The sequence below is a fragment of the Euprymna scolopes genome, chromosome 13 (assembly GCF_053919585.1).
Source record: "Euprymna scolopes isolate OS-2025 chromosome 13, ASM5391958v1, whole genome shotgun sequence".
NCBI lineage: Eukaryota > Metazoa > Mollusca > Cephalopoda > Sepiida > Sepiolidae > Euprymna > Euprymna scolopes.
In genome coordinates this window covers 107,539,268-107,555,374 of record NC_136494.1, presented here as the reverse complement: position 1 = coordinate 107,555,374, position 16,107 = coordinate 107,539,268, and the positions used below count along the sequence as shown (strand labels likewise).

General features: G+C 31.3%; 1 protein-coding gene across 2 annotated transcripts in view; it reads right to left on the bottom strand.

Annotated features, from left to right (window-relative positions):
- Positions 1–2,314: 2,314 nt before the first annotated feature.
- LOC145292145 (integrin beta pat-3-like) overlaps positions 2,315–16,107 on the bottom strand; it is a 106,029-nt gene continuing 92,236 nt past the window's right edge. The window contains exons 19-25 of one of the 2 annotated variants that reach the window (XM_080138273.1): positions 14,248–14,357; positions 11,452–11,544; positions 11,164–11,275; positions 9,595–9,711; positions 6,885–7,051; positions 3,525–3,587; positions 2,941–3,067 (exon numbers count right to left, since the gene is read on the bottom strand). In XM_080138273.1, the coding sequence (XP_079994399.1) occupies positions 3,531–3,587; positions 6,885–7,051; positions 9,595–9,711; positions 11,164–11,275; positions 11,452–11,544; positions 14,248–14,357 (656 nt within the window). In that variant the 3' untranslated portion in view covers positions 2,941–3,067; positions 3,525–3,530. Of the gene's footprint in view, positions 3,068–3,524; positions 3,588–6,884; positions 7,052–9,594; positions 9,712–11,163; positions 11,276–11,451; positions 11,545–14,247; positions 14,358–16,107 lie in introns of both variants that reach the window. The other variant, XM_080138272.1, reaches the window with a different exon arrangement.

Below are 16,107 nucleotides of genomic sequence, written 5' to 3'. Positions count from 1 at the left end.
GTTTCACTTGTTTATATCGATCTGTTCTCTTGCAGGTGTTTAACGCGGCAGCTGTGAGATTAAGTACTTGGTCTATTCACCTCCGGCGACATCAGTTTTGACAGATCTGTACTCATCGACCGATTACTTTACCTTGCCGAGCGCGTGTGTGTATGTGCACAGTCTCAACATGTGACAGATAGGGCTTCATTCGGGAACTTTTCTGAAGTTTTAGTTCAGTTCTGATTGTTTTCAAAAGCGATCAATGGAATCTCTACATCTTTAATTTTCGAGCACATGTCAGATCAATGATGCCGGTCTTGTATATGTTTTCTATTGTATAAAAAAGCAACAATGGAAACAAAAACAAGCAACCAAAGATTTTTTTCTTTTTAAAAATATTTCTTTATTTTCATAAATAGTTGTCCAAGAAATTGTTAAAACATCATTTTAAATAAAGAAACTTTTTTATCAAAAGCAAAGCAAAATAACAAAAGATAAAACTAATCTCCAAATAAAACGAAATATTCAAAAAAATATCCTCAACTCGGAACTAAAATTTCAACAAAAAAAACCCCAAAAATTCAAAAATCAATTCGATTTCCGTACGGATCCAGATAAAGATACTAACATTTTTATTGTATTTTGTTATATTCGTTGTTTCAGTCTTGACTTGCATAAACTTAAAAGTTATGATTATCAACATAATATCAAGTTTTAGACAAAATGAGTTAAAAAGGGGTAAAAATTATAATCCGTTCATTTACAATGAGTGTTTTTGCCAAATTGATGGTTGGATATAATTAAATATGTACAGTCTTTCATTAAATACTAATCTATATTAATCTCTAACTATGCTTCGCACGAAATCTATAATACTTAGTTCGCTGCGCCCTATTTTAACCAAATTCCATGAAAACCCTTAGCCAGATCGGCCTAGTAGTTTTCAAGACAACTTCTTGGGTAAATTTATTATTGTAATGGCTAATCCTTATTATTCCGTATTTAATCGAACTGTGCATACAACGGATACCAGAATACGTACCTCACTGCACCTTATCATAACAAAAGTTAATACTAAATTTCAGCCAGATCTGACTATCAATTTCGGAGAAAAAGCGGAACGGATAGACACATAGACTAATATAAATATAATGTAGACTATATGTCTCTTAAAGAAAATAAGGCTTTTCAAGCATTTTTGTTGCATTATGCATAGATATATGGCAAGTGTCAGCTGTTGAAGAATCTTCAAATTGTAGTAGAATCACCATGTAATAATGCTGTAATAAGTGTGTGTTTAATGTGTAAGTGAAATCTATGTGAAAACAAAATGCGGTTCATGATGTTTGCATTTTCGTTTTAAAGTATAATAATTTACACATTCTAGTGATAATATTTATCAAAAATTAATTACGGTGGCTAAGTGGTTTATGGCACGAACTGACAACTTGAGTGTGCCAAGTTCGAATCCAGTGCGTACCACAAAAACACTTTCAGTTAAGATCTTAGCAACCACCTTTCTTTCTAGATATGAATTCTAATGAGAAACATATCGGGGAAACCAATGCTAACAATAGTATCATTTGATTCATACGAAACGAGTGAATGAATCATTTTTTTAAGGTAATAAGGCAAAATTTTGAAATTATTGTAAAACACAAATTAAATTGTAAAACTCTAGAAATTCTTTTAAAGACTGTTAAATTTTAAATTATTGTTTTATATCAATGTGGTAAAAAATAAACAAAAGATTTGGGTACGACTGCGTATACAGTCGAAACAAGGGGCGGGAAATGAATTCCAAAGATGAGTGGTTTACGGATAGAAACTAATAGAGTAGTTATTATGGATGGGATTTTGCTGCTTGTCCAGTATGTAGATAATGTCTATGTTGGGTTCGAGGAGTTTACTGTTCACCTTTTTATTAATTCAATTTTTTTTCTTTATTTATAATTGGTAAATTAATTTGCAAATACGTTTCGTCTGTTCATATATTACTATAAAAGAACAAGACACATTTTCGTAAAAAAGTGCTAAATTTTAGGAAACCATAAAATACATATTCATTAAGTAAAATCTTGTTTAGAATTTATAATGAAAATAATATATTAAAGTAAAAATCAGTTTTAAAATGACTTTCGCTTACGTCTGCGAGCAGATGACATGTGTGTGAAATCAGGTGTGGTGTTATGCTAACCCATTTCCTTACATGTACTGAGACGCCGAAGCTATAACTGGTACAATATATATATATATATATATATATATATATATATATATATATATATATATATACATTTTAAAGTAAAAATTAACCACAGTACTCAATAACTAGAGTAGGAGTTCAACATATTTATTATAATAAGTACAGCCAATGGGTTAAATTATATACATACACAGACACACCTATCTAAATACGCATACATATATATGTAGATATGTATATGTATTTCCATATACATATATATATATAAATCATACATTCATGCATATATATACATATATATACATACATATAGAGTATAAATTCCTTTATTGATACAAATATTATTGACTATATATGTGCTTTCATGTTTCAGTTGCGATTTCTTTCGAAAGACAATCTCATCAGGCTAGCAAAAGACAAAAATAAAAACAATTAAATAATAGATTTCATCAATGATGCTCGTTAGTCCAAAGAAAGCCGGTAAATCTCTCTTTTTTATGATTTATTCCTGTGCTTTATCGTGTCTTTTTCATGCATATTCTTGCATCATTTCATTTTATAACGTATCGTGTATTTCATCCTCATATATATATATATATATATATATATATATATATATATATATATATATATATATATATATATATATAAGCATAAATACAAATTTTCGTGTTTGTATGTGTCCATAATATCAAGTGCCGCCATTGTATTTGCTTCCGATGGATTTGACTATGGCGTATCGGGCAAATCAAAATCGTTGAAAGTCGACATGTTCTTCCCATCTGGAAATTCCGACAATGGGACAATGGCGCTAAATTCCTCATATTTCGGGTTTACATAGACTGAAATTCGACTCGTGGGCTCATTTTTAAAGCCATGCTGCAATGAAAAAAGAAGGTAAATAGTTCAGTATGCATAATAAATAGGGATGTTTTCCAACGACGTGCCTTCCCGTCTTCTTTAGGAGCGTTTGCCTTTCTGTCGATATTTTTTCTTCGTATTTCAACACGATTGTTATTGAATATTTTTGTTTGTCAACGTACACAGTGAATCCAAGGTAATAATACTTAAAAAAACAGGATGAAACATCAGCGAATATAAACAGTACACCTGAAGAGAAGGCTAGAAGGCAGGTCGGTTGAAATGTAGCAGAAATATAAATAACAAACGTTGAAGTCTGAAGCAAAACAATGATATCAGTTTAAAATGATGAAAAATAAAAACAACTAAACTACTTTATTATGCAAGCAAAGCAATTCAACGCGACGATGCAGCGTTTTTTGACGAGGCAAACATGCCGGTCATGCGACTAAAGCGTACGGACTTTTTTTTTTACCTGAATTCAAACGACTGGTTTCTCTGGCCAATCCACAACGGATGTGCGCATGTAAAAATCTCCCTGTATAGGTAGACAGACAGATAAACAAAAAAAACTAGCACAGATAGATAGACAGCCATACACATAGAAAGACAGATACGGAGATAGATAGACAGACACGTAAATAGATAGCTAGCTAGAACACACACACACACACACACACACACACACACATATATATATATATATATATATATATATATATATATATATATAGTGGAGATGGTAATTAATAAAAACTGAAGAAAGTGCTCAATACTGTTGTAGAGCAAATATGCGTTTAATTTTTATTACCCCATCTTTTTGTTAAGTTACATTATTGTTTCAGCTACTCGGCCGTTTTGGGGGGGGGGCGTCTGTAGCTTCCTCAGACTTTTACAGAACGTCTGAGGAAGCTACAGACGGCCAAAAAACGGCCGGGTAGCTGAAATAATAATGTAACTTAACAGAAAGATACAGTAATAAAAAATAAAACGTATATATATATATATATATATATATATATATATATATATATATATATATATATATATACAGGATACCCCAAAAAAGTTACTTCTCATGATCTGTGTCATGACATTTGCGAATCCCCTAACGCGCGTTATCAGCTTTGTCTGGACAATAATGGTCAAACATTTGAAAATTTGCGAACACGATTCTTCAATTACATTTGTCTTTTATATTCGAAGCTATTCCATTTAAGTCTATATTCATAAAGGTCTTATCATACATTTAAAGTGTGAGTACATTTTTAAGACACTATGTATGTATGTATGTATGTATGTATGTATGTATAAAAAGAGAGGGCTAGATAGATAGAAAGATAGATAGATAGAAAGATAGATAGATGTTTCATGCTTTCTCCTCAAATGAATACAACGATTATTGCCATATTTATTTCGTAGACCAAGGATGACGCAGTAAAGATTTTTGAAAAGCTACGAATATTTTTTTACGAAGATCGTTCCAAAAGTAATGCTTTTTATTTTTAACTCATTTTCTGCTCCAGACTTTCTTTTTCTATATAGTGACAATTATACTCCAAACATTTTTGCCAGTGATAGGATGGTGACTGTGAATGCGCGTCCGGAGCGTGCTTTATCACTCACATCGCTGTTGTCTATCAACAAACCCATTTCCTAACTTTACCGGCATCAACTGCATTCGCTTCGTAAACATTTAACATAAATTCATAATAATACAATTTGCAATCCTTCCTGAACCGTTCGAGCTGAAAAAAATAGGAGGCATTATTTTTGGAACGCCTAGAGTATATTATTTTTATTATTCATATTACTGCTCTCGTCTTGGATGTTATTCGCACCAGACTTTGGCTGATGTAACTTCCAACATTCTTCAGGTGCGTCTTGTCAAACTCGAGAATCTTTCTGTCTAACTTGGGAATTTATATGAAATTTAAAAGGAAAAGTTTTACTTAATCATGACAGGATAGAAATCTGAAGTAATTTGTAATTGTATTCTTACTGACAACTCTTTCAGAATTCGACAGAAAATATCCCTGATTTCGATAAGATACAATCGAAGACAGTCGAAGGTTACATCGGCCGAAATCTTGTACAAATAACACCAATCATGAGAATTGTAGTACAAATAATACAAATAACATAAATTATCAATTATCATCTTAAACATCATTATACAGTCTAGTGTGTACGTTCTTAGCCACTATGTGTTCGAGTATATCTTTCTCGCACAGTTAGTCGCCATTTTGTGTATTGTGCAGGGCAGAATACGTACGTTGAAAGAAAGAGGGCAAAGAATAGTGATAAAACAATTGTACACATTTATTCTAAGGTAAGCAGTTTGTTGAAAACAAAGGAAAAGAGAGTTCGGAAAACATTCAATGTGTTACACAAGGGAATGAACAACAAAACAAGAATTACAATAACTTTCCTTCGTAAATTAAATGGTCCTTCTTCCCGTAATTGTCATTGTTATTTTGAATTCAAATTGAAAATGTCTACCCACCATATATTGTATACACCTTAAGAATGATATAAAAAAAAAAGCTGAAGGTTTGAATATAAATAAATTATGAATTTGAAGATCGCATATATTTTTTATCTCAAGAATAATGAATGCTTCATATACGAACTGCCTTCAATAAGTTTCCAGGATGTTTTCGTATGAGCACTTTTCTTGGTAGTATACATATGAAACTCTAGTCCCATTCAAAGTAATCCACTCGAGCTGCAATGCACAAGGAGCAAGATTTAGACTAAGAGAAGAGTGAAGAACATCTTAGTCAAATAGTCTGCGACAAGGATGAAGTTGTGTACTACACTCTTGGGACAAACTTCGCGCAAATCTTCCGAATCTTCAGTTTCTCGAGAATAATTGTGTTACAGTTCCCACACTGACATAAAACTGTGCACTTATTAATCCTTATCCATGAAATTCTTTACTTGACACACTTACTCCGATGTTCTAACTTCCTTACTCCTCCCACACATCATCCCTCATAGATTCCCTGCCGTCCTTAAATCTCTTATGCCACTCAAAAACTGATGCTTGAATCATGCAAGATGGTCCAAAAGCAGTCTGAAACATTCCCTACGTTTCTCTGGTATTTTTCTTAGTGTAAAACGGAAGTTTATTGCATATCGGTCTTTTAAAGTGCCCTCACGTCCAAATTGCATTTTTAAATTCACCAGCTGTGACAATCAGGCTTTAGTAAGCTGTATTGCAGTTCCTTCTGTAGCTGTTCATTTGAACATGAAATTATAAAAAAAAAATTTAGTTTGCGCATTTAAATTACTCAGTAAATGCATAAAACGTAGCAGTATGTACGAGTTACACAGAAACATTTACGTAAATACTGAAAGGAATATATATATATATATATATATATATATATATATATATATATATATATATTCCTTTCAGTATTAAAGTATATATATATATATATATTCCTTCTCAATGCATGACAGAGCTGGTATATAGTCTGTTTATTATACAAACATTATTGGTTACATATGTGCATTCATGTTTCAGTGGAATTCCAATTAAAGCATAACACTTCATCAGACCGGGTCTGATAATGTGTTATCTTTGAATTACAATTCCACTGAAACATGTATGCACATATGTAACCAATAATGTTTGTATAATAAACAAACTATATATATATATATATATATATATATACATATATATATTATATAGTTTGTTTATCCTACATAAGCCGATTTCTGAAACGTCTATAATTATAAAAGAGAATTCAACTATAGAACGATGACAAAAAGATAACCTTAACTAATAATGAATGAAGAAATATAAACGTACGATACTTACCATTGTTCTGAAGACGTTGTGGAATTCCAATTGATAATGCTTATATTCGACGTTATCCAAACAAGATGTATAACAACGCCAAGCAATGATAGTCAATATGGCAACGCCTATGATTCCTCCAAGAATTGCCAGAACAATTAGAATATGGTTCACCTTCGCAGGGCATACTGAAAAACATTACCGGAATAAATATCTCTGATATAAAGCTGAATGAGTGTGTGTGTGTGTGTGTGTGTGTGTGTGTGTGTGTGTGTGTGTGTGTGTGTGTGTGTGGTCACGAATAGGCTCCTATATGGTTGACAATTAAAAAAAAACTGATTACATATAATGATAGAAGATGTATCGAGACACAGGAATGGGTATGTTTGATCTGGCAGAACGGTGGTTCATTAAAATTGTGGGGTCTGCATTCGCGCCTGGTTCACAAAGTATGGAAATAAAAAAATTAAAAAAACGTTTACAAGTGTTTTTGATATAGATGTACATAATAATACTTTGATATTTATGTTTTAACTTAAATAGGGATGATATAATAAAATTGTGGGGTCTGAGTTCACGCCTGGCCTCCATAGAATGGAAAAAGGTACAAACTTGAATAAAGACTTTTCATATCTATGTGCGTAAGTATACTTTGATAATTATATTTCAGTTTGAAGAAATATGGTATAATAAAATTATGGGGTGTTCGTTCGCGCCTGACCTCCATAGAATGGAAATATGTCACAAAGTTTAGCAAGGTTTTTTAATATAGATCCACAGAATATTGTGATAAATGTTTCGGTGTGAACAGGTATGATATAATAAATTATGGGGGTCATCTATTTTATTTTTACTTTCATTATATTTTGCTTTGGTTTTGATACCCCCAAATTTGAAGCTATCTCTTTACAACCCTTCTTTTTCATAACCTATCATACTTTCATAAATCAGAGTCAATTTTCTGTAGGCTGTTTTTGAACCCAGTCAACGACGGGTACTTTTGCTAGTTAAATATACTTAGATCATAAACATTCATTTGTAGTTTTATAAAACTGGCTAATCAGTGCTATAGTAATAAGGTTACAGACCAAATATCTTTCCTATTATATGAAAGGAACTTTATCTGTGTGTGTATGTGTTTATGTGTGTGAATTCGTTCCCTATGGACTTCGAAAAGGCCGGGCCGATTTTTTTTTTAAATTTCAAACGAAGGTATTTGGTGTGTCTAGGAGTATTCTTAGGTCGGTTTTATATCGGAATGCGTCCGAAAATCGATAATCGAAACAATCCGATTAAAGAAGGAAGTACGGTTTTGACCAGAGTTAATACTTTTATACAACATAACATCAAAAGTGTGTTTGATAGGTTTTCGCACCGCACAAGCAGAAAGGCTCAGCCTTATAAATCAACTGTAATTTTATTAGACAGGGGCGCGTTCGAAATGAATGTTTCTTTTTGGAGCACAATTGAACAATGATACTTGAGTTTTGTACGTTTAACTTTTAATTCAAGTAAAATAATTTCATAAAATCAATAGTCTTCTTCAAAGGATGGTTTCGAAATGAATGCTTCTGTTTAGAATGTAATTGAACCATTGAACTTGACTTTTGCATTTTAATCTTTAAGTGAAGCCATTATCTACAGATAATTTTATGAAATCAACAGTAGATTCCGTATAGTACAATATAGACTACAATGTATAGTGAACTAAGTCACTGTTGGGGAGGGGGCATGTGAAGCTTCCTCCCGGTACACTGCAGGAGTGGGGGCTAACTACAACAGACAATCGATTTGATTAAAAACATGGGCGATTTCACCGATTTCGATGACAATAAATGTATGGGATGGAAGAACATTTATTAATCCTCATTCAATACAAGACAACGTCGGGTCTCCCTGCTGGTAAACAAATAGTTGTTAATTATACTGCACTTAAATCTTTCTTTATGTATGTTTATAAAAAAAAATTACCAATGTTTGTTATTTTTATATAGTTAGTTGATACTGTTTTACATATTATTTTAGCAGCAACTAACAGATGAAAGCTCAAAACAAACTCAAGTGTGACAAATAGAATGACAGATCAATAGAAAAAACATGTCACACGAAGGGGCGTTCCAAAAGTAATGCCTCCTATTTTTTATTTCGTTGTAATTAATCAGAAGGAATTGCAAATTACATTGCTATGATGACTATAATTATGCATCCATCACCTGAAATTTTCATCTCTCTGTTGCAGATACTGACGCTGTAATACTTTAAGAAAGCAATCCCTGTTATAGACATACGTCAGAAGCAGAGATGTGTCATTGAATTTATCTATGCAAAAATAAACATTGAACCGATCAACATTCACCGGCGCCTGTTTAACGTTTACGAAGCCGATGCAGTTGATGTCATCACAGTTAGGAAATGGGTTCGTTGATCTTAGATTGCGACAGAGATACCAGACGAAGCCACCACCCCATCACTGGCAAAAGTGCCTCAGGAATAATGGTGACTATGTAGAAATTTTTATTGCATTGGCTTTTATTCAAAAATAACCAAACCCTTATGATTAATAGTTATTTACATTAAAAAAAAACTGGTGACCAAGAGAAAACCCAGGCCCACGCAAGGGATACTTTAAAATAAAGCACTGCAAATTGGGATTACCTATCCTTTATTTCAATAAGACATTTAGTGTTTTTACATTAAGAAATGGTGTTTTATCTTAAAAAAAAAATCTCACCTTTAGTTTTTTGCACTTTCAAAAAGACGTTGCTGTACCCCTCGAAACGATAAGAATAATACAGATCACACCCGTCATTGTCAGGGTAGCGACAAAACTCTTCTCCGTCCGTCTCAGCTAAATTAGAAACAAAATACAACCATATTAACTATAGGAATATATATAAAATGAATGTGTGTGTTTTCGTAGTCATGATGAGATGGAAGAATATGGAAGATAGAAAATATATCTATAAAAAGGTGGCTCGTTTAGATGGTTCTTTGACTGTAGTCTGAGAGTCAATTGACTAACATCAGAAAATAATACCGTTACGGTTTAAAAGTGTACATCATATCAAGGTTGATTTGGAAGTCATCCAACCAGCTAGGTGGGGAGGTACTCAAGTACTAAATATCACACCGAAATAGCCATATATATATATATATATATATATATATATATATATATATATATATATATATATATATATATATATATATACACGCTTAGTTTTACATTATACAAAACAAATCAATTTTAGAGCATGTCAAACTAGACAGTTTATATATCGGTCGATATATATTTACTCCTATTATTATAATTATTATTATTATTATTATTATCATCATCATTATTATTATTATCATCATTATTATCATTATTATTATTATCATCATCATCATCATTATTATTATTATCATCATTATTATCATTATTATTATTATTATCATCTCATCATTATTATTATCATCATTATTATCATTATCATTATTATTATTATTATTATCATCATTATTATTATTATTATCATCATTATTATCATTATTATTATTATCATCATCATCATCATTATTATTATTATCATCATTATTATCATTATTATTATTATTATCATCATCATTATTATTATCATCATTATTATCATTATTATCATCATCATCATCATCATTATTATTATTATTATTATCATCGTCATCATCATTATCATCATTATTATCATTATCATTATTATTATTATTATCATCATCATCATTATTATTATTATCATTATTATTATTATTATTATTATCATCATCATTATTATCATTATTATTATTATTATCATCATCATTATTATTATTATCATCATCATCATCATCATTATTATCATCATTATTATATTGAATATATAGACTTATTATTTTTCAATATAATTTATATACGTTTTGTAGTGTATACATATATCTTAATTAGATGGAAATGCTTACAAAAGAGAATCAATCTTTCCTTAAATATTCACAAATGTTTTAAGAAATAATAACGTGACGTAATCAACATAGAGAGGGAGCAGGAGAAGAATGGATTACCTCAGTTAATTATAAATTAGAATAATTACAGTTTTTCAAATCTGGGCAAAGATATATTTTAGCATGTATTTTGCATTATTAAAGGATATAAGAAAAAATCTTTAAAGAAACAAACGTTGGTTAACTTAGCTTTAGATTAATAATCGATCAAAATCCTCTCTAAATTGAAGCCTTCGCAATAAACGTTGTAAAAAAAAAAAACTAAAGTCAATCTGACATGCTTCGTCACTTTGATATTACTTACGAAACACTTCATCGACAACGTCAACATTCGGACATGTCGAGGTGCAGGTGTCATCGTCGTTAAAGGCACATATGGCGCAGTCCTTCATTTGGAGACATCGTCCTTGACATGACTGCAGAATAAACAAATAAAAGGTCATCTATAAATGATTTATTGTCAATTATATAAAGCAATGTTACATAAAAGCGTTCCCTATCTAACGATATCATTCTGGCGGAAGAGTATGCCACAAACTAAACGAATATTAATACAACTGAAAACTTCAGAAAATAAAAGAAAACAACTTACAGGACAAATTTCACAAGTCTGTCCTAAGAATTTAGGGTCCACGTGGCAATCGCACCATCCACAAGAGCAGTTGCCTTTACCGTTGCACTCAAGCTAAGAAAGCAATAGAATAGGGAGAGTGTTAATTGATAGTGTGTTCACTAAAATAAAATTCGGTACAAGTGCACTTTAACTCACCGAAACTATTCTTTAGTTTGATTTTGTGGAAGATTTACGCTACTGGAAAGGAAAGAGAGTTCAAAATTAATGATTGTTTTCTAACTAAACTTTTGTGATAATGCAAAATAAGTTCACTAAATGAACACAATAATGACCAAAAAATAAAAATAAATAACAAAACATTTATTAAATTTCATTGAAATTGTTACAAATTTCCATTTTTAATGGATACAGCCTTTCGATATTTTCGTCCTGGAAATATCCATCTAAATTGGCCAACGTTTTTTTTTTTTTGTTTTTCATGTACATCGTGTCCATGCTAATTTCACATAACTCCGCTGAAAACAGTAGTTGATGTGTTCGGAAAAATGATAAAATGTTTTTAATCTAAAGGAAAATACAAACTATCTCCTAAATTGAGTTATTTTACGACTATTTTTTGATAAAGTATTAATTTTGGATTGCCTTATTTTTTCGCTAGTATAACTCTTCCGAAAATGAAAAAAATATTTCCGGCAAATTCAAGTGCACTTATGCTTAAAACTCTGACTTTATTTTTACATTATGAACTTTCAATAACGCAAGTGAAAAACGTTTACTTCATTGTATTCAATTTTAATGATATCTTATTGCTGCGTCTGACAATGTAATTTTAAGTTATCAACCAATCATTTTTAAATGCTTAAATCGAAATTTTAAAACTCTTCTAACTATGCTTCACAACATTGTGAACTTTAAATTTGTATCTATTAGTTATGTCTAGCCTTGTTTGTATCTATTAGTTATGACTAGCCTCGATATAGTATACTCGGTTTCGTCCATTGTTGTCTTTATTAAAATAAATTGCAATTTTTAATTTTTTAAAATGCGTGTGTTACGCAAAGAAAAGATGTTGGAAGATGGTAAATGTTCTGATTGGTTGAGCTATATGACATATTTGAGGTTTAGAAGTATGTTTGATATGGTGTTATGTTATTGTTTGGTAGGTAGTGATTGGGTAAAAGTGCAAAATGAAAGCTCGGCGATCATTATTTGACCTTTTAATAAGTTTCATATATTTTTCTCTTGTGAAGATTTCGGTTAGGTTTCCTTTTCTTTCATTTAATTTAGTTTTTATTATTATATATAGATTTAATTTTTATAGTATATTCAAAGCGTTTAGTTCAGAAAGAAAAATGTTAAGTGCTGGTTCCTAGGGTTTAGTGCGAGATTTTTAGACTAGACCACCAAATTATCACTCAACCATCTTATTTTAGATCGTGTGTATTTTTGTTTTCTCTTTTTTTGTTTTTACTTTTTGTTGTTTTCGAGTTTTTGAGTGTTAATTATTCTGCACTTGAACCAATTCAAAATAGTTTTAATGTCATTTTGAAACATTTTAAGGTATTTTTCTCCGATGGCAAAAAAAAACGTAAATTTTCAAGGAAAATCTCTTTTAATCAAATTTCAACGTTCATTATATTAGCACGAAGCGAATTTTCTGGAAAAACTATGGAATACTTGTTTTCCGATTAAGGAAGATTAGCGGATTAACGGATTAACGGATTAACTGAAAAAGAGTATAAAACTATAACGAAATGACAAAAGCATTGCAATTTAATTGAACATCCTTATTTCTTTTTAATGTCATCTTGATAACTAAAGGTTGCGAACCATATTTCGCTAAGCTGCTCCGTTGATTTACATGCCAATGTTTTAATGGTTTTTTTTGGGGGGGGGTTTACTATGGATTCACCGCTTCTCAAGGTCCGAGGCTTATTCAAGGATAAAGGTAAATTAGTGCCAGGTGCAACAACACTGTGATGATCAGTGATGATGAGAATTTAGATAAAAATTGATTATTTAAGTCGTACCAAAAGTTACATTATTTCATATTTTTATTCTTCTAGACGAAGATAGATAAAGCTAGAGGAAACAAAGAATATGAGTGATATTGACGTAATATCCCCTGCAGAAAATGAACACAGAGTCCGTAGACAAATCCGTTAATCACATCACTACCGGCACTATACAGAATATGAAGTGATTAAACGAAAATCAACATAAGTCAATGGAATAACATTAAAAATTCTGTCACATTTTGCCTATCCATTTTTTGCATACTATCATCCTCATCTTTATTGTTGTTCATATTTGTCGTTGTCTCACCACGTTTCGGCCAACTAATCCTCTGGCCTGCTTGAGTAGGATTGAAACTGCTATCTTCAGACAATGCGCACTTGGAAGTGTAGATACTTTATCCACTGCGCTGGAGGCCTCGTGGCGTAGTGAATGTAGGTATTGGGTCTCTATAGTTTCAAGTGAGCATTGTCTGAAGATAACGGTTTCAATCCTACCCAAAGCAGGCCAGACGATTAGTTGGCAAAAAAAAAAAAAACATGGTGAGATACCAAGATTTGTGGAAGGCAGTAATAACTGCATACAGTTACAAGATCCAGCATTCCTATCGCGTCGCGGTTAATCACATAAGAAAGGCCACAAGGTCAGTTGGCCAAAACGTAGCGAAACAATAACTATAAAGATGAGAATAACAGTTCATAATAAATGGATACACAAATTATGACGCCTCATTTCAAAGGGTTTCAAAAAAATAAAAAATAATATATAATAACTCTGTCACATGTTTAACCAACTTACTCCGTTCGAGGCAATACAGGCGTCCTTTGCCAATGGGCATTCACAGGACTCCCCACTGAAATGTGGACTGCAGTGACATTTACCCTTAGAACAATTCCCGCGCGATGGTCCTTGAAAGAAAGTAATATATTAATTAATATAGAAAAAAAAAATAAATAAAAGCAACTGTTTTATTCAATACATAGATCAATAACAATGTAAAGAAATTGTTATATACGAGGGTCCAAATGTAAAGCCTCCTATTTTATAACTCAAAAGTTGAAGATATACAAAGACGGGAGTGGTACGATTAACACGAGCGACCTTTCTCAATGCACTATTGGCAGGAATAAAATGACGCATCTCCGCTTTTGAGGCACATCTATAACAGGAGTTGCTTTCTCAGAGTCTCACACTGTCAATATTTGCAACAAAGAGAGGAAGCTTTCAGTCATGCATGCATAAATTCAGTCATCATAAGAATGCAATTTGCAACTTGGTCTGATTCATTCGGGTAAAAAATAAGAAGCATTACATTTGCATATGCGTGCATGTTAATATATATATATATATATATATATATATATATATATATATATGCATATAGGACCGAGACTATTTATATTCTCATTTAATTTATTAATTCAATTGATTTTATTATTATTTTTATTATTATTATTATTATTAATATTATTATTATTAGTAGTAGTAGTAGTAGTATTATTCATTTACTTATTAACTATTAATGACATTATTTTACCGTTACATAATTTCATTTCAATTCCATTATACATATTGAAATAATTGCGTCTCATTTTTGCCGTTTGAATTAAACGCTTTTCCGTTGCAACATTAAAAAAATATTAAAAAACACAATCTTCTTCAACAAACGGCTAAAATAATTCACGTGAACTTTTTGGAACGTGATTGCTAGGAATAAACGCTGTCCATGCTACAAATCTCCAGTTCTTTCAACGGTTTTCTTTTTCTTTTTCATATCGATAATTTTTTGTGACCAAGAGCGGAGGTCCGCTTTAAATATAAAAAATAACAATAAAAATATTAAATACAAAATGTAACATCGTTTTTCATGCTTCAAAAAACCCTCATAACCTTTAAATCACTATCCTAGAAGCATACGTGGACATTTAACATTATATATATATATATATATATATATATATATATATATATATACACAGAGAGAGAGAGAGAGAGAGAGAGAAAGAGAGAGAGAGAGAGAGAGAGAGAGAGAGATGATGATAATGATTAATCAGTATAATTTGAAAGCCAAAGTATCTCCCGTAGATGGGCCACTTGTGGGATGCTTCTGCAACAAATGTGAGGATTGCGTTGTCTTTTTTAATAATACGTTTCCTCTCGCGTTCTTCAATGCGTGCAGAATAAACAATCCTAGCCGTTGTGTGGCTTGCGGTACGCCAAGAATACAGATGGGGGGGCTAGGTTTTCTCACGAGTCGGTTTTTGTATATATATATATATATATATATATATATATATATATATATATATATATATATATGTATATATATATATATATATATATATATATAAAGCTGAATGTCTGTGCGTGTATGTGTGTGGGTGTGTCTGGTCACTAATAGGCTCCTATATGGTTGACTATTTTAAAAAACTGATTACATATAATGATAGATGTATCGAGACACAGGAATGGGTATGTTTGATCTGGCAGAACGGTGGTTCATAAAAATTATGGGGTCTTCGTTCGCGCCTGGGCCCCAAAGTATGGAAATAAAAAAATGAAAAAAAAAAACGTTTGCAAGGGTTTTTGATATAGATGTAAATAAGAATACTTTGATAAGTATGTTTTAACTTAAATAGGGATGGTATAATAAAATTG